The following is an 18,760-nucleotide window of genomic DNA, read 5'->3' on the forward strand; positions in this document are numbered from 1 at the left end:
TTCTTTTCAGCACCCTTAAGGGCCGAGTCCAGAGGCCCACACCAGTTCCCTTATTCTCCTTTCCATCACCATCTTCACCTACGGTCCACTATTATGAAGAAGGGTATGTGCTGGCTTAATCTACAACAGCAACAAGCCTCATAATCTCTAGTTCTACTATAGCTGCAATAATTGTTATGATACTTGGCTCTCAATTGCTAATACATCTTGAATCTAATCCTGCTCTTTGGGATCACCAGTTTGGCTTTTCCATAGCAAGTCCACTGAAGATATTTTTTTTTCTTGTCAAATTTGGTTCTCTTGTCAATGAGACTGGTATTTTTCATTGGTTTTGATAACTTTAAGGCATGTAGCAAAGTCTAACAGTGGATTATTTGCTTATCTTGCTAAATCATTTCAAGAACTCATTTCGTTATTTTCATCCATGATCCAGCCATAGTATATACTAAGTTATTGCCCAAGCATCATCAACTGCCTACATCACATATCACTTTTCCTTTGGCTGTTCTGTCTCACACATTTTCCCCTTCTCTTTATTTAAGACGACACTCCACCAAATACCTCCTCATCTGTGCATGCTTAGTCTCAAGTTGATCTGTTTCCAACTATCAGCTCTGGTCTTGAAAGCACAATTGAATGGATAACCCATAATTCAAGTGCTAACACACACAGCTTTTGCTCTTCCTTATAGTTGTTTTATTCTTTGATTAAAATGAAAGCCATTCTCTATATTGATATTTAGACAATATGAAAAGAGCATGTCATTTAAGACTATGATAAGAATGATTCATTTTCCATTTAGAGCGGCATTCCTTAAGACCCAAAATGGAGACTTGGGGAAGCTTATTGAAGACTTGGGGAATCTTATGCTAGAAAATTCCTAAAATTAACAATCACTGGGACACAGCAATATCCCAGAATGACAGCTGTCTGTCTAATGTCATCCAAGAATTGCCTATATACTGCTTGGTTCCATAGACTGAAGGGTACTAGCTGATCAAAAGTCCCAGGCTTTGAAGCTTCAAAGTACGTATATGAACCCCTCTGCTTGGAGATGATTTAGTTTTCAGTTCAAGTGGTAACAAGTTTATTTAAACTTATTTAAGAAGTTGGTCTTCTTCACAAGACACATTTATTTTTTCAAATTAATTTTACTTGGTGTATTTTTTTTTTTTACATTATTGATAAATGTATGGTTCCAATAGCGGAAGTTTACACGTTGCCCTAGAGCAAGAACCCGTGTCAGCATAAGGCTGGTTTAATCTAAAACAAATGAACATGTGTAAGTATTTCTAAGGCATGTATGGATGATCTTTCACAAGGAAGGTTTTCATAATATTTTTTGTATTACAAAACATATTAGGAAATATCATAATACATCTGCTGGATTCCCCATAGTGGGAAAGTGCTGTCAGTGCACCTCAATTGGTTTACTGTAGGTGTGATAATAAAGTGCGTTTGCAGAATCCCTTTGGCCCCTAGCTTCAGCCACTTTTTAGTCTTTTACTTTGTCTCCATTTCTGTTTCCTTTTCTTTCTTCAATCTTGCTGTCTAATCACTCCAACTCCTTTTTTCACAGTCTTAAGAGCTGAATGGCTGAAAGTGCCCCATTGCTTGACTTGACAGTCTAAATTTCATTAATTGGATCAGATCATACCTGTTGAATCAGTAAATTTTACTGATGTTGCACCAGGCTATAATAATAAATATTCACTTATGATTTATTCCAGTTACTTCTTATGCATAGTAGGAGGGTTAGAAACCATAACATAAGTTGTTAAGGTCATACGGTATAAATTATTAAGTCTGCTTCAACAACAACAAAAAGTAAATTTCTTAAAATGTAGAGTAATTTCATTTTGCTTTGTGTATTTAAACTTTGCTTTGGCACTGTTTATAACTTTCCAGAGATGATTCTTCTGACATTTTAATGACTTTGGCAACCGTTTATCAAGCAAAACCTTACCCCTTTGAGTTACTTTTAAAGCAAGGTTATGTCACTTTGTAGTGATGGTCAGGGCTTTATTGAACTGAAAGAGAGCCCCTTCTCTCAAGTAGCCTTTGTAGAACTAAATATTCTAGGACAGGTTGACTTGAGTGATTAGTCATCCAAAGCTTCCTTAATCACTGCATTACAGTTCCTTTCTGATTACATCAAATCGTTTGAATTGTCTTCTGTATTTTATTATCCCAATGTTATTGGCTCTCCCTTCCTTGAATATAAAAGATGGGTTTGTTACTTCATTTCAATGTAAACAAAGCCCTCTTCTCTCCATTTGACTTTTCCCCTTAGACCTGGGCTAATTAAGGATAACTTACCAAACCATTGTTTCCTTATTTGCTTTTTTCTTGATGTCTCTCCAGCCATGCTTAAATATTTAGGAGCTGATTTCAGAGGCATTATGTGTGATAATCTGATTATGTGTTTTCATCTTTTGGAAAACAATAATTATGCACTGCAATTTTCTTGCTTAAATACGTTACTATACTGGTGGGAATATGATACATGACATTACCCTTACCAGGTTCTAATCCAAGTGAAGCTTTTTATTATATTTAAAATTTTATTTAAAATTTACAGTGGGAGCTCTAAACTTGGGAATTGTATTTCCTGCTTGTGGATCTCTAAATCACATAATGTTTAATGTTATTACTTTAAAAATATACATTTCACCATCTCAGACTACTATAATGGTATCCCTAGATATAAATCGGACTCTTGTGCCGTTCTTTTACTTTCTCTTGTCCAACTTCTGTTTTGTTTTTATTGTTATTGGTATTTTTTATTTAATTTAAATCTTACTTGTGATACATGGCTTGATTTTGGGACCATACAAGTGACATTTGTATGACAGTCATATTTTATAGTAGATTTTTTGAGTGCAGTCAAGGGTATCCTAATTGCAGAAGTTACAGGACACACTTGTGGCAACATCACAAAGACAGGAGATATCACCAGATGCTCATGTAAAATGAAAAATATATTTTAAAGTACAGCTTCCTGATTCTCTGATCAAAATGTATTTGTCATCTTGGTTACTTGACACTAACAGTCATCATGTTTATAATCCTGTATGATTATGCTGTCTGTAAGCTGCTATAGTCAGTTTATAAAGTTGTATGTTTTTTCAGTGGCTGTCACGTAAGAATGTGGTGACTCAGCCATTGCTATTTTTTATGTATTGTATGTAGTGTGGCCAGATTTCCTAGCCACTTTTATTTTGTTTTAAGAAGGTTTTCTTTCATTTTCCTTAGAACTTATATGACTAGAAGAGGGCTGTGAATGAATCTTTTTGGGGTGTGCTTTATAAGTTAGCTTATTGTACCTTGGCCTGTTTTAAATGCAGTGCGGATGCTGTATTTTTCTTTGCAAACCTGTTCTCCCATTAATTTTCCTCTTTGGTTTTCTTATACTGTCTAAGGAGTAGAATAAGTAGTCAACTGGCCTAGTTATTGGTAATCCAGACTGTCTTTTTTGGTGTTTTACAGGTTGTATTTATCAGAAATATTCTTGCGGGCTGTTTAGTGCAGAATTTCTCATAGGTAAGCGTCTCTTTGTTGCCAGGCAGCTCTTGACTGTTTCTATTGCTGAAGGTATACCTATGGCTTTATGTGTCGTCGTTTAGCCTAAAGCTTCCTTTATTCTTTTACGTGCAGTACTGAATGTTTCCGTAATAGATCTTATTTTGAGGTTACTAAAAAATTCAAAAAGATATAGTCTGCTTGAAATGTATATTTTATGTATATTGTAGTCAAATGAAATATGCATGAGTGTGCCAGTCAGTCACAAAGCTCAGAGGAGCTATGAAATGTAAACCTGAAGACACTCATGATCCTGGGATTAAGGTCATAGGAAGATTATAGGAAAATTCCTGTGCAGAGTTCTGGTCACAGGTTTATGCCACTAATCATCGTTAGTCCAGGGAGAGAGACATCTGAAATTGTTTTACTCATTATAGAAATGATTAGTCAGTAGGTGAATAAGTGGATAATTTTCTTAGTGGTTTTGGAGATAGCACAATGAATGTATTACTGTAGTATTAATTAAAAGTATCCACTCACTTGTTGAGCTTGCAAATGAGATTAAAAGTTGTAATTTTAGCTCTTATCACACCTTAACTCCAAGTTTTATAAAGTATTCAAACATCTGATACAAGTTTTCTTATTTTATATTTCGTTAGAATATCATGGGTGTATCCAGCATTTGACAATATTTAACTGATTGGCTACTAATCTATTTCACTTAGTAAACCAGCATAACTCTTATACAAAATAAACAGCCTTTACAATGCAGTAAGCCATTTTTATGGATTTATAGGTCAACCTTATAAACCAGTAGATTTATTTTTACTGGTCTTCCTGTTTGGTATTTTTGGTTTGTAATTACCGTGGAATTTTTCATTGTTTAGATTCAAAAAGAAATTTTGTGATTACATCCGTAAAAGCCATGCACTCATTGAAATAATAATAAAAATCTTAGCACTAAAAGCCTTGGGATATACAGTACTCTACTACATTAACTCAAAAATAAAATAAATGAGAAAAAACATGGAAAATGAATGAAGTTCTGTAAATGGCAATTGCTTTGCTGACTATCAGTGGAAATTCTTGGAAGCTATTTTTATGTATGAGTATGAGAACTGAATTTTCTTGAAAAAATACGCCATATGTATTATAGTACTGTGCTCTGTAAACAGAAAATAATAAAATGAGAGAAACTAAAAACTTTTTGCAGGAAATTATATGGTAGTTGAGGGACAGACCTCATCATTCCTTCACATACTGACAGACTGTCATCTCCCCTTATATTTTATGACAAGGAATGAAGTTAGGCATGGGATGAAATCCTTATGCCAGTTGTGATGTAAAATAATTTTTGTACATTTTATGATAATACAGATTTACAGTGCAGTGGAAGAGCACTTCACTTTTATTGGAAAGTTCCTTGATTTATTACCAGCTTGTCCCCACCTGTCATGTCATCTGAGCTGTAAATGTGTCAGCTAAAGACAAAGATGGAGGCAAACACACCAATGTCAGACTTGTTTTATCCAGAAGTTACAGAAAAACGTGCAGTCTGGTGTTATAACTAAGTATACTAGTTGCTGGAGCCATGACAATATAATGATCACTATACTCTGGAAGAAAATTACCAAGAAATGTGGCATACATAGATTTATTATGAAAAAGGCTGAATAATAAGCGATCTGCATAACAATTCATGTTTGAAGCAAAAAAAAAAAAAAAATTGTTGAGGATACAAAACCTTCTCCCATGGGCATCAACTACCATTGTGGCATAAATTCTAGTTAGTATATAAAATTCTCTGCAGTTACTTCTTGGATATTTGGTTGGTTTTAACCATGGGTTATCATCTCACTTGATGTTAGCATTATGATACATGACCTGTAACCAAGTGCTTACCACAGAAGTTGAATAGATAAGGGCCTGTGGTTGTCTGTTAGTCTCTTGCTTTTTGTTCATGGGCATCTTGCTGGTGTTTATCATATTAAAATAATTTGATTGCCAAGTTCTTACCATCTGTTTCATTATAAACCCACTAGTTATATTTCCCAAAATTTAAAATTTTTAGTCTTCAAAGGCCCCTAGGCACTTAACCTATTTGTTTAACGTAAAGAGATCAGTAGCAGTGTGGCTACATGCTTCACTTGAAGCTTCAGGTTCTCATCAGTTATATGCCATTCTTTTTGTATTTGTACTGGGCTGTTAGCCAAGCAGAATTCTCAGACTGTTCCGTACTGCAAGATTTCTGAAAGCTGTGTCAGCTTTTCCTTTACTGTTTCATCTTCTTTCATCCTTTTCTACCATAATTGCACTTTTATTAGATAAATAACAGGTATGTTCTCTTGGCAACTTTTAATTGTTAGACACCTGTTTTTAAGTAGTCGTCCTTGATGTTTTCTAGGATTTGTGCATTTTATACATTGAGCAACTGTTAGGTTGATTTTATTTTAGGACTTGTGTTGGGTATTTGGTATATTTTCAGTTTTTGTGTCTTGTCAGGTTTAGTGCTTCCACTATTAGGTATTAATATCAGTTTTGAAGTTGGTTCCTGTTTATATTTCTTTTTCTTTCTTTCTTTGTGATGTATGTACTAGTATATATTTCAGTACACGAGGGTAATGCCCTTGAACTCACAAAATTGCTCAAAGTTAACTCACATTTGAGTAACCACTGCTTAGGCAGACAAATTTAGCATGCTTAAAGTTGAATGCTCTGCTCTGATTGGCTTGATGTAAGTGCTGTGTGCTAATTGACTGAATGATGTTTAGGGAGAGGTAAATATTACACTTTTTGATTTAATGTTTGATGCAAGGGTACAGTAGTCACACTGTTTCTCCTTATTTAACTGTATTGGGTCCTGAGACTGCAATATTGGATAGGTTGTGTCTGTTTAATAAAAGAATGCAGTGTGTGGACACATTCAAAGATCTAGATGTGGACATAATAATGGGTTTGTATGGAAAACTTTTTTTTTTTCAATCAGTACCGTATATGTATACTCCAAAGATCAGGATGTGGACGTACTAGTTTTGAAATAGAAAAGATTGTACATAATGTATCATGTAACTCTGCATAGGACCAAAATGGTTCTGTTTTTAGGTTAATAGGTATTATACAACAGTAACTCATTAATAATTAGTGTTAGTTCACCAATAACTTGTAAGAAATAAAGGACTCCTTGTTTATGCAAAAGATGCAACAGTAGTATTTGGTTTCCAGCTGGGGCTAGAAGATTATCCTATTGTTAAGACCTCAGGTTTGTTATCTATGAAAAATACAAGTCGATTAAAAATTTTTAATTTTTGTTGTCGATGCGTAAGTTGTTGACAGTGTTGATAGATTTGCGGAAATTAGTATCTATTTAAATTACTGTATTAGTACAAAGCCAACTTTTCATTGATCACCTTACCTTGTTTGATAAACACTCCATGATTTTCAGTGCATTGGTAACACTACCAACTATAATGACTACGTAATTTGAATTCAGGCTTTATTTTTTATGGAATTTAATACCTTACTGTACAGCAATACCTCCAATTACATCATGTTGGGTTTCAGCATTTTCGATGGTTTGATGGCTGTTTGTTAAAAATTAAATGGAAAAATAAAAATCAACTTCATATATTTATGCATTTTATGTTGGTTCAGCAGCAAATGTTGAACACCATAAAATAGATTAATAAAAAGTTCCAAATGCATAAACAAATGTTGAAATTTACAAAATAATGTGCAGTAATGTAATGTACTCAGTTAAATCATAGAATTAAAAGCATAAATATTTAAAAAATATTGTCTTAATTACATGACTTTCATATGTACTCGCAGTAGTATAGTTATGTACGTAAATAGTAGTTTAAATGTACAGCCGTAAAAATTATAAAAATCTGTAGAAGAGTGCCAAATCACTTGAAAACAAATGCTGAAATATTTAAATAAATTAAATCACTTACAATCTATAAAAATATAAAAAATACTGTTGGAATACATGGTAGCTAGTGTTTGTCCATGTATTTGATTTCTCTTTCATAATTAGTCCCATGGCATTGAAGAAAGTTCCTCGTGTTGGTGATGCTTAGTGTAATGTATACTACTGAAAAATAAGGTGGCTTTGATGAAACACTACAAAAATGGTAAAAAGATTGCCATTATAGTTCTCCCTTGGCTTGAGACAGATGACAGCAATATCAGTCGTCTATGATAAAAGAGTGCACATCAGCATCACCTGTCAGGTAGGTACAGTGCAGTACATGCATGTATTTTTTCTTTACATTCTTTATAATTATTTAGTACATTATAAATTTATTACAAAGTGAAAAAATGTTTAAAGACAAAAACAACTTACTAAATTTGTATTACCAGCATTGTAGGGCTGCGTATAGGGGTTTATAGTGTGGGTCTAAGGCGTTTTTAAAAGGTTTATTTACCTTATCATGGAACAAAGAAATGATGTAGAGTGAGGTATTACTGTGCAGTATACTATATTTTATAATGCTGCTGGAAAGCTTGGTATTGTTTATATATTTTCTTATAATAAATGGACTTCATTCTTTTAATTTCTTGTGCTTCAGATTCTTTTTTGTTCCACCATTGTTGAAAAGTTCTCTTGATAAAGGTCAGCAGCATTCTGTTTTTTTTTCCAAAAAAGTGTGCATTTGGTGGATTTTTCCATCATCTTGATCATGGTAATTATGATTTAGTCCATCTTCAGATTAACTGTTGGGACCTTCTATAAGATTATTTCTAAAGGAAACTTTTGTCATCTTTAGTGTTTGTACACATTGCCTTAGAAGCATGCTGCTCATATTGCAGATTGATAGCATCTCTGCCCTACCTTTGGCTGTGAAGTCACATTGCCCGAACCAGAGGTCTCTTATTGTCCTAATCGTAAAATTTGAATTATTTTCATGGTTTGAAATGTTCTTTGATTAAAAAGGAACTATAAAGCTAACTGTTAAGGCATTGTTATGTGACTCAAATTATTTACTATTATCTAGCTCCTATGTATTTATTGCATTTTACAATTTTGACCCATATTTCTATATATACATACTTTTATTTTATCATAGCTGGTTTTATCATTTCTCACATGTTGACATTCTGCCTATTGGAAGCAGGCAGTGAGTTGCAACTTCTTTTTAGGCTTGATCCACAAAAAGTGTGCATCATTATCCTTTTAATTTTAAATGTGTGTCAGTTCAATGTACGACCTTCATTTCATAAAACAAAATCCATTTGCAGTTTAGGTGCCAAAGTATCATATACTGGTTGACAATTTAAAGACCTTTTTACTGCAAAGGTATCATACTTATTGACACTTGAATATCTTTTACTGTCATAGGGTTTATGCATTCAAGTTTGAGTGGCTCCAATGCTAACTTGAGGTGATCTGTGCCTGTACCAAAGTTGAGGCTTTCTAGTTTTATCTAGTATTTATTTCGGTATAATTTTACATTTTTTGGAGGCTTTTCTCTTTTCACACATGGGCATTTTGTTGCATAGAAGCTTGATTGCCAAGTCAAGGTTGTATGGTTTGCTCTATAAGAATGTAAGCATAATTATATTGATACAGTAACATTATTACATAACAATTTTGTTCTGTAGATACGTGATTGCCTAGTGCATAGTACATATTTGAATTCAGATTCAAGCCATATCCTTGGTAAGAACTTTATTTCACAAAAAAACTCATCTCTTGCACAGGCTCACTTTTGTGGTCTTCCTGAATCCTAGAAACAATTTTTGAATTATAAAATGGCAGGGTGGCTGCCACCACATGTCCCATGTAATCTGAGTTTCAGGTGGGGGAAAACCTCACTTTTTTTTTTCATTCAGCTTATAAGTAGTAGTTCTGTCAAGGCTGATTATGCCTTTTATTTCATTGTTTAAAAATCTTTTTTACTTTGCACAAGTAAGTATCGTTTTTATATTTTCCCAGATCACCCTGTTATTTGAATGTTAATTTTGGTCCTTGGTGAGTTAACGGTTACCAAGTGCTAGAATAATTAGTTGTTAATGTTTATTAATTCAATATGTAGGCAGTTTTTGAGAAGTATACATACTGTCCATAGTTTTACCCCCTCTTATTACATACCAATTTTTAGATGATCATATTAACCAATTCATAGCTAAACTTGGTCTCCTTCTGGCATTTGGCTAACCCTCAGTTACGATAGAAATACATTTATTTTCTGTGATTACAGAGAATGAAATATCTTAGTGATGGTACCTCAGTGATATCACTAGCAACTTCCCACTGTTTTGGTACAGTTCAAGGCCTACTTATGGCATATTAGATTTCGAGTGAGTCATGAATGGGGTTTTGAGGGACGCATTGGTCTACTTACTAATATCATCCTAGGAGATAGGCTAGGTATGTGACCTGTTAGAATCTGTAATTGAAGAAATATTTCTGAATGGGGACAGGCAGTCATGCACCTTTTCAGTCCCTAGTCTCAGTTTAAAGATTACATTCAACTAGTCTGTGAGATTTCTTCACATTGGTGTACTGGTCCTTATGGTTACAGGCACCTGTTTTCTAAGATTATGGTATGGACTTGCATTTACAGCCTCCGTAGTTTAATGTCTATCGCAGGGTTTTAACGTGTACTGCAAAACTCCCTGTTCATTTGAAACCCTTAGGATCCCTGTGGATGTTAGTGTCATGAGCTTTAAATTGTCAAATACTACCAGATTCCATTAAATCAATGATTCAAGTTTTTTAAACAGCTCACTCTTTCTACCTAAACAGCTATTCAGGCTAGTGGAAATGATGGGTCTTTTTGTAAAACAAATACATTAAAAAATATTCTTTCATTACATACTCAGGGATATACTAGTGGGATATGTGAGGTAGGGGCCATACAGCCAGAGAATGATCTTTTAATTTTGGAATAATGTATGTGGAATTAGTGAGAGCCACCAATGTATAAATGATGGGTTTGCTGTGAAAAAATTATTTTGCATTTTGGAAAAACAATTGTTCTTACCCCTCCAGTTATCATAAATAGCCATATTTCATGTGAAACACACCCAGTCACATCCACTGAAATATTTTGCAAGGAATTCCAGCCTGGCATGCTCAGGTCAACTCCAGTCCCACACGGCAAAATGTTCGCATTACTGTATGTGACTTGGTTAAAGGTATAAGTGCTTTCATTATCCTGTGTGACCTTGTAGAAAGTAAAAGTACTCTTTATCCAACGTCACTTGGTTGAAGGTAGAAGTCCTGATGTTCTCCTCTGTATTAAAATAATTTTTCCTAGTTGTCATTCTCTGCCATTTTCATATTTATTATTCATTAATTTTTCATATTCTCAGAAGTAATGACCCAAAATTTAGAGAGGAATGTTAGTTTGACTACTTACACATTTTGACTGAAGAATTCATGTTACCAGGATTTTACTGTCAAGTCTAGCTGTTTGTTTTCAGTAACCATTCATTCAAGTATTTAATTCAGTACATAGTTCTTTCTTGGAGAGTTTTTTGCAAGTGTAGCGAGTTATGTAGAGTAACTTTTTGCCCTTGCCTAAGCCTGAGTAGGGGAGTTTATTTATTCAGTAAATCAGCAGGGCAATTTATTTATTCAGTTGTGTTTGCCTCTACATAAGCCACATTAACAGTTGTCTTTGGTCTTCTGATCTGTCTTGGCTACTTTTTGTTTTTGTAATGGCATGGTGCGTATCAGGAATTTCATAATTTTAATGTGATTTTGGGCAATTCTTTAATTCTGCTTGCCTATATGTTTTCAGTTAAGTAATTTTTTTTTTGTTAAACATACCTCAATGTACTTGTCTGGATAAGTCTTTCAATTTTTTTTGTCAACCTTAGATAAGGACCCACATTTTCAGTGCCCTTCATGAGACACATCAGTGTTCCCTGCAGCTGAAGTGGGTTGTGTAAGAACTGGTCTGTTGATCTGAGATACTTTGGTGCTCAACAGCATGTATAAGCATTGTGCTCTCACCTCAGCAGGGGTGGTTCATCAGAATCCTCCTGTTGTCATTTTGTAATTACAATTGTCAAATTTACTTTATGAGGCTTTCTCTCTTCCATATATCCTTCAGCAGTTAAGAGTGATGTGCAAGCAGCACCAGCAGTTGCTGGTTTCAACTTCTACGGGCTTCTCACTTGATGAAGATTCTCTGCCATAGATGTCTCTATGGGCCCAGATAGGGATTTGCCAGTTTTCTCATTTGGTTAACCTTCTTTACCTATCTGTTTTGTTCACTCGGCTCCCTTACATAAATCTTGTCATTTTATTGATTCTGCAGATGATGTTTTCCAAGCCAGACTCAAAAATAAGATATCCTCTAATTCCTAGCTGTGGTTGACTCATCTGTGAACAAGCTGAATATGTCCTCATGATCTGTTCTTGCAGTTGTTGGCTGATGGCCTCATTATCAGTGTCAGTGTCAGTGAAGCCTCTTACCTTGGAGTCATTCTGTGAAGCTTTTGCTTGTGAAGCCTATTGCCTTGGTGTCATCCTGTGAGGCTTTTGCTTCTGTATGATCTGTATCTACTTTGATTGCTTCTGCATAAGTGAGTACGTTTGTGTACCTGATTGGCCTCCACTATACCCCAGTCACTGCTGCATTCTGGGTTGCTTCTGCATACTTATATGCTCAAGTGAACTCAGGCTGCCCCTGTTAACTAGGCTGTTTGCAAGTACATGATATTGACTGTATATCCAACTCCTCCTGAATCATGTCCATCTACCCCTTGTTTCCAGTTGTCACAACATTTTATATATCCACATCTTCAGTATCTTTTCACACTTCTGTGTCCACTATGCCAGTGTCCTTGACTGTTACTTCATCTGCTTCCACTAGAATGCACCCACCTACATCAGCGTAATGTCATTGTTTGTTGCTCCTCTTTTGCAAATTATCCCGCTGCTAAGTGGCTGTGTGGTTCCTGTAAGGGCCCAAGGCATGTTGAGAGGCTTCTCCGTCCACTGATCCAGTTGGTTGACTTTCTCAAGATATTTGAGTTTGTGAATCACCATGATCCTAAATGACTCCATTCAAAAGGACCTCCCCAAAGTGTAGCCAGTCCTCCTCCTCGTCCTTCAGGGACTGGATTACTTCTTGCATCTGGGTCTATATTATTATCTTTGTAACCACATTTGCTTCATCCTCCCTTCTTAATTGTAACTCAAGCTATTTATTTTTTATGGGTTTGTAGGATAAAGAATAACTACAATGAAAAGGTTTTCCACAAACCCATTAACCTTAATTTTGTGTCCTCCCTTCTCATCACTCTTCCCAATGGAAGCTGACAAGGGAGAATGGAAAGAGCAACACCCTCTGGTAGAGAACTGACTAACACATGTATGAGTGGGTTTTCTGCATTCAAAATCTTTCAATGTCTGTGACTTGGTTTATTTCACTGTTGTAAAGCTATGTATGATTAATGGGTTTGTAGAAAAACGTTTTATTGTAAAAATATTTTCTTAACTATTTGAAGAACCATACCAAGTTAGGAAGTAGACTGATTAGACAGACAATGATTTTTGTCATTTTATACAAGCATATAAAACTATTCAAAGCAGATAAGACAGAAAATGGATTTGGCAAGATTTAAATAAGAATAAATGTTGGTATACCAACAGCAACTTGAGTTGTTTTTACATCATCCTACACATACATGCAGTTACATTTTTAGTAAAAGCTGTGACAATGCACTGTACTGTGTTTTAGCAAGACTAACAAATTAATTTTCAATTCAAAATCTGGTTATCATAAATGAGAAGGCATTGCAGTTCATTGCTGGCAGAACTCCAGGTTAGACTAACATTGCATGTTGAAATGTAAGTGAATGTTGTTGTGCATGAAGTTACTATGTCACAAAGTTCTAATGACGTCAGCCCCGGCACTTCTCTAATAACTTGTGGTAGGTGTTGGTGATGAAGAGGAGGAGAGCCTCCTGGAGCATCAGTTGGAAGCAGTAGCTGATGCAGAGAATCCAGGATCACCACTGGTTTGAGAAGGTGAGTTGCAGTTTCTTACATATCAGATAAAGGCGCATTATTTTTAGTGATAGGTTATTTTTACCATCTGTGGCCAGCAGTTGACCTTAACCACAATTTAAAAGAAAAAAGTACTTGGTACTAATTTGTTACAGCTATCTTTGAGATTGTTTTTTTATTAAAATTTCTAAATTTATCCTTTGTGACACTTTGTCCTCTTCATGTGACTCATGGTTATATAAAAATCTAATCTCTCACGATAGAAAATTTTTTTGAATACAAGGTATTCTTATAAAATAAAAAAGTTAAAAACAAGGAAGATGTTTTGGAGAAAGTTTCTACTAGAAGTTGTTTTGCATTAAATATTTTTTAATAGCTTAGCTGGCTTGAAGATCATTGACGTGTATGTCCTATCAGAATGTAATACTGTAGTTTAATTTAATCTTTACTGTAGTTAAAGTTACATAAAAAGAATATATCTTGCTGCATGGAAATACTGTATGTAAAAATATTTCACTGACTTAATTAGATCAAAATCTGGTTGCACCTTGGTTATGGTAACTTATACAAAGCCATGTTGATGGGAGGGTTGAACATTCATAAAAGGTGAACCCATTGCAGGTTTGCATGCAAGCACAGGGTGGTTTTTTTTTTTTTTTGCTTCCCTTGGACTATTGTGCAACTGCTATGAGTTATTTCTGTAAAAAATGCAGTACCTTTAGCCATTTAATCATGTAAAACTGTAAAAAATGGATAAAAGTTGTACAAAGTGAGTTGAGGAATTGTTATAGTACTGTAAGGGTGGCAGTGCACTTCCAGAGAATTTTAGTAATTATTCAAGAAAGATGAAAGTGCTATGGTGGTAAAATTAGAAAAAGTATGAAGTACAAAGATGGTAGCATTTTAACCCTTTCATGTCCAACTGACGTAATAGTAGTACGTAAAAATACTCTATCCCCTACCTATCCAACTGACGTAGTGGTACGTAAAATTTACCGAAATTTTTCGTACATGTGGTAGGGGCATTTTTTTTAAATTTTCGGACAAGTAGCGATTTCCATAGGCTAGATCATACCTTGGACCGTGTATCTCGGGTATCAATACGCCAGCAAAGTAGTTTCTGTACTGCGGATGCTCAAATCCCTGGCGTAGTAAAATTCTCACAATGAAATCAGCTGATCGCACCTACACTTCCCTCTCAGTGACCCCAAAGCCATTTTTCTTAACTCTCCCTTTATTCTTCAACTTTTCTTCTACAATTTTGTATATTTACAAAGTAATTTCTATGAAAAATGACCGAGATAGGGCTCTTCAAAAAATTGATATTCTAGCAATAAATGTTGACAACGGTAAAATTTTTTTTTAGTTTCGATCAATTTATAACGTCAAAATGAAACTGTTGCCATATCCAAAGCCATTTTTCTTGACCTTTCCTTTATTCTTCAACGTTTCCTCTACATTTTCGTATATTTACAAAGGAATTTCAATGAAAAATAACCGAGATAGGGCTCTTCAAAAGAAAAAAAAATTATAGCGATAATTCTCACTATGCGCCGGGCGGAGCGCTATGTTTCTTATCCTCTTTTCTATCGATTTTTTCACCGGCTGGACTTATTCGTTTTCCATTTATTTATATGTCGATATTTAGGGAATTTTATTGGCTTTCTCATAAAAAATAATTCATTCGCCTGACTTTCATAGTTTTTGGGTTAGGAACGAAAATATAAAAAAAAGTAAAGATTTTTTTTTTTTTATAACTCACATTTTTTCGTATTTAGAGGGCTGGGACTCTTATTCTGACTATTCCACCATAAAATACTAACATTTAGAAAAAAAGGACAGCAAAATGAACGTTGTTGGCATAAAATTTATATTTTTGCGGAATTTTCAAAATTATAATTTTTTCGCACTTTCGAGCGCTCCCAGACACCTCGGATATCTGGGGACACAGTACTCAAAACTAAGCGGATATGAAAGAGTTAATGGTTATTGAAGTCAAATTATCATCTTAATTCCAGTAAATAACCTTTAAAGTTTGAATTGCTTCAAATTAAAGTATCCCATTGCTTTTTTGTTTTATGGTCCTTTCGGCTCTTGTGATTTACTGCAGCCACTTCATCCTCAGGACTATTACTTAGAAAAAAAAATTTTCTCATGTTGTCCAGTGAGTAATGAAACTACCTTTCTTGTACCTACATATCTCACCATGTTCTTTCTACCGGTCGGCATCATCAGTCATGCCATATTGTTTGTATACAGCTGTATTTAAAAAAAATAAACTCATTGCCCCATCTTTGATAATTGATATAAATATTTTTTTTATTAACTTGCTGTTATTTAAAAATTTTAAATAATGATTTTGACAAAATTGACATAGGTACAGTACTCCTTGTCAACATGATACTATAATTGAAAAAAAATTATATGTGGAGTGTAAGACAAAATGAGGTTCAGTTTGCTTTCAAAATGAAATTTTTCAAGTACTTTGTATTTTTTCTAAATAGAAACCTTAGGTCTTTACATATGGAAATACCTTCAGTGCAGCTGGAAACCAGCCATTCAGTTCTAACAAGGTTGTTAAGTAGTTAACTACCATATGGTTGGGTGGGTAGTCCCACCCTTCTGTCACACTGTATTCACTTACTTATGACCCAGGTATCAATGAGGGATGGCTTGAGGTGGGCAGTTTATGTAAATTACTTTAAATATTTATCATTTATTCCTACCTGAATACAAACCATCAGTTATTACATATGGAAGACTTACTTATTAGTGGAAGGATAATGAGTAAACCTCTGAATTGACTGGTATGCCTCACCTGGGCCTCTCTTCCTGGTTGTGTAGAGCAAAGGAAGGAGTCACTACCTAATAGCCTTGTTAGAACTGAATAGCTGGTTTCCAGCTGTGCTGAATTTATTTCCATATGTTAAGACCGAGGGTTTGTATTCGTGGAGGAATAACTATCATAGGCTTCAGCTACAAATAATTAAAGGAAAATTGAAGAGATTGTTAATGATTTAAAAGCTACAGAATACAGCAGTGTAAGTACAACACTGAATGAAATTATATTTTGGGGGTAACCGCTTCATACATTTTCAGGCCTGTATCCAGAGAATTAATTTTATTTTATTCCAAAATTGTATACCCATATATTGTCAGTGCAATTTAATATTGCCTTGAGCTGGCTGCTGACAAATGGCTTATCTTTCAAGTTTCCCCGAAAGACAAAAATAGTTTTGTCTGGAGGCTCCATTGCAGATTTGTATGCAATTGATAATATTTTCCAGTTTCTAGTACAAAATTTGTTTATGCATCAGGAAACCAGGTTCTTGCGGGTTTTTACACTGTCATGAATGGTATACAAATTACATCATAATGTACTAGTATTAAGTGGGAAATAGAAACAGCAGGTTGTAGGTTTGAAAATGTAAAAACACTCACAACTGTAAAGGTAACATTACCAGTTCTCCAACCAGAATCTTAAACTTTTGATATTAATTGCATCTTTCCCAGTGTGGAACTCATACGGATTTTGAATATTCCTTATGCAAGTAATTTGGCAGCTGAGGAATGTGAAACTTTCTGTTCACAAGTAATTCAAACTTTGCATGGTTTCACTTAGTTCCTTGAAGCAATGGTGTTTTTTTTTTTTCCTTCCTCTTGTACTAGGAAAATAAATAAAAAGAAACATTGGGATAAATTTTCATGTCTAGGTTACAGAATTCAACAAAATTTGTCCATTTGAAGATTCAGGTTTTGTACAAAATGTAGTAAATTAAAATTGTATATTCAATGTTGTACCAAGATGAAAATTCAAAATAATCCGACTTGAATGGCCTTTATGCTTCAAGTGATATTTATATTACCTTTGAATTCATAATGCTAAAAGAAGTGTTGATTTCATGTGTGGTTCTATTTCCAGTATTCCTAGCAACATGAAACATTAGGTCTACCATGCAAACCAGTGATAATTTCTTCTATAGTGCTTCATCTTTTGTGCTGTATCCCAACAGCGGTGTTATCTAACATGTTTTACTTTTATGAAATTACATACCCCACTGAAAAGTTAGGTAGTATGACACACTACCCTTCTGCAGCAAGCATTGTGCAGTTGTATGAATGTTGCTTTTTGATCATAGTAACAGGCCTTAAAACTGATAATCATAAATTATATATTCCTTGCAATGTAAGTTAATGAATAAGATCATCTTGATCAATATGCATTGACATCTTGATAGTCGTATGCATTTCTCCAATGACCATCTCTTTCTTGATGTGCATGTAAGTTCTGCATTCCAACATGGCTCTCCTCCACAAACTACACCATTTGGGACCATTTTTATCACCAACTCTAACTCTTTTACCTTTTTATACAAAAAACATTATATATGAGGGCCATGAATCATATTTTGTTATTGTAGGTTAAACTCCAAAGTACAGCGCTCCCCCTACTTTTACACGGTAGTATTAGGTTCCAGAACCTGCCACAGAAATGCAAAAATCCCCTCTAAAAATCCTTATAACTGCCAAATATTCAATACTCCATAAACAAAAAAAGCTTATAACTGTCTATGTTAATATTTCACTGCTTAATTGGTAGTTCAAACAAAAATATACCTTAAATTATCATACTTAAACAATTTAATATTTCTAAAAAAAATACACCCCAAACTATCATCCCAAAACATCCTAGACTAGTACCTTTTTACAACCGTTACTCTTAAGTAAATATGCCCCTAAAATGCTTATACAATGATTTACTTATTTTAATAAGTATATTCGTATTGATGTAAACAGCAAAATATCTATAAAATTTTTAATATAAATGAAATAAATCTGTCGTACAGAATGTTTAACAACTAATCAAGTTACCCCTGTTCTGAAGGCTTTTCTCTCAAAGTACTGAAGAATTAATCCTTTTAGCATTATCACTATTTCATTTTTTATATAACAACACTGCTTATTCACTAATTACTGTATTTTAAATAGTGTGTGACTAAATATTGATGTTTATGATAAAAATGATTTACAGCATACTTATAATGTAGTTACGGTATATTTCCGTGTCTAAGACAACCATTGAATCCTAAAATTCACCCCTGAAAATTGGGGGTCGTCTTACACTACAATTCTAAAAATCAAACCTTGAATTCTAAGATATGTATCAGGAGGCTAGCCTAAGCCTCAGTGCTATAACCACCAACATACATTTAGATTCACATTATGAATTAAACTGATATGCCTTTATTAAAACCATTTTTACCATAT

The 18,760-nt window shown here is 34.2% G+C and overlaps 1 protein-coding gene across 18 annotated transcripts in view; it reads left to right on the plus strand.

The window, feature by feature from the left end:
• LOC135222782 (popeye domain-containing protein 3-like) overlaps positions 1-18,760 on the plus strand; it is a 482,284-nt gene that overhangs the window by 453,348 nt on the left and 10,176 nt on the right. For 3 of the 18 annotated variants that reach the window (XR_010316349.1, XM_064261100.1, XM_064261081.1), the window contains one exon: positions 13,421-13,513. The exons of 7 other annotated variants lie outside the window; for them this stretch is intronic. Coding sequence is in view for 5 of the 11 variants with exons in the window: in XM_064261100.1 (XP_064117170.1) it covers positions 13,421-13,509 (89 nt within the window). In the remaining 6 variants the exon portion in view is untranslated. Of the gene's footprint in view, positions 1-10; positions 104-3,489; positions 3,544-7,558; positions 7,755-13,420; positions 13,514-18,760 lie in introns of those variants that run through there. 8 more of the 18 variants (XR_010316351.1, XR_010316347.1, XR_010316352.1 and 5 more) reach the window with 5 other exon arrangements.

Source organism: Macrobrachium nipponense, chromosome 20 (genome assembly GCF_015104395.2).
Source record: "Macrobrachium nipponense isolate FS-2020 chromosome 20, ASM1510439v2, whole genome shotgun sequence".
Classification (NCBI taxonomy): Eukaryota; Metazoa; Arthropoda; class Malacostraca; order Decapoda; family Palaemonidae; genus Macrobrachium; species Macrobrachium nipponense.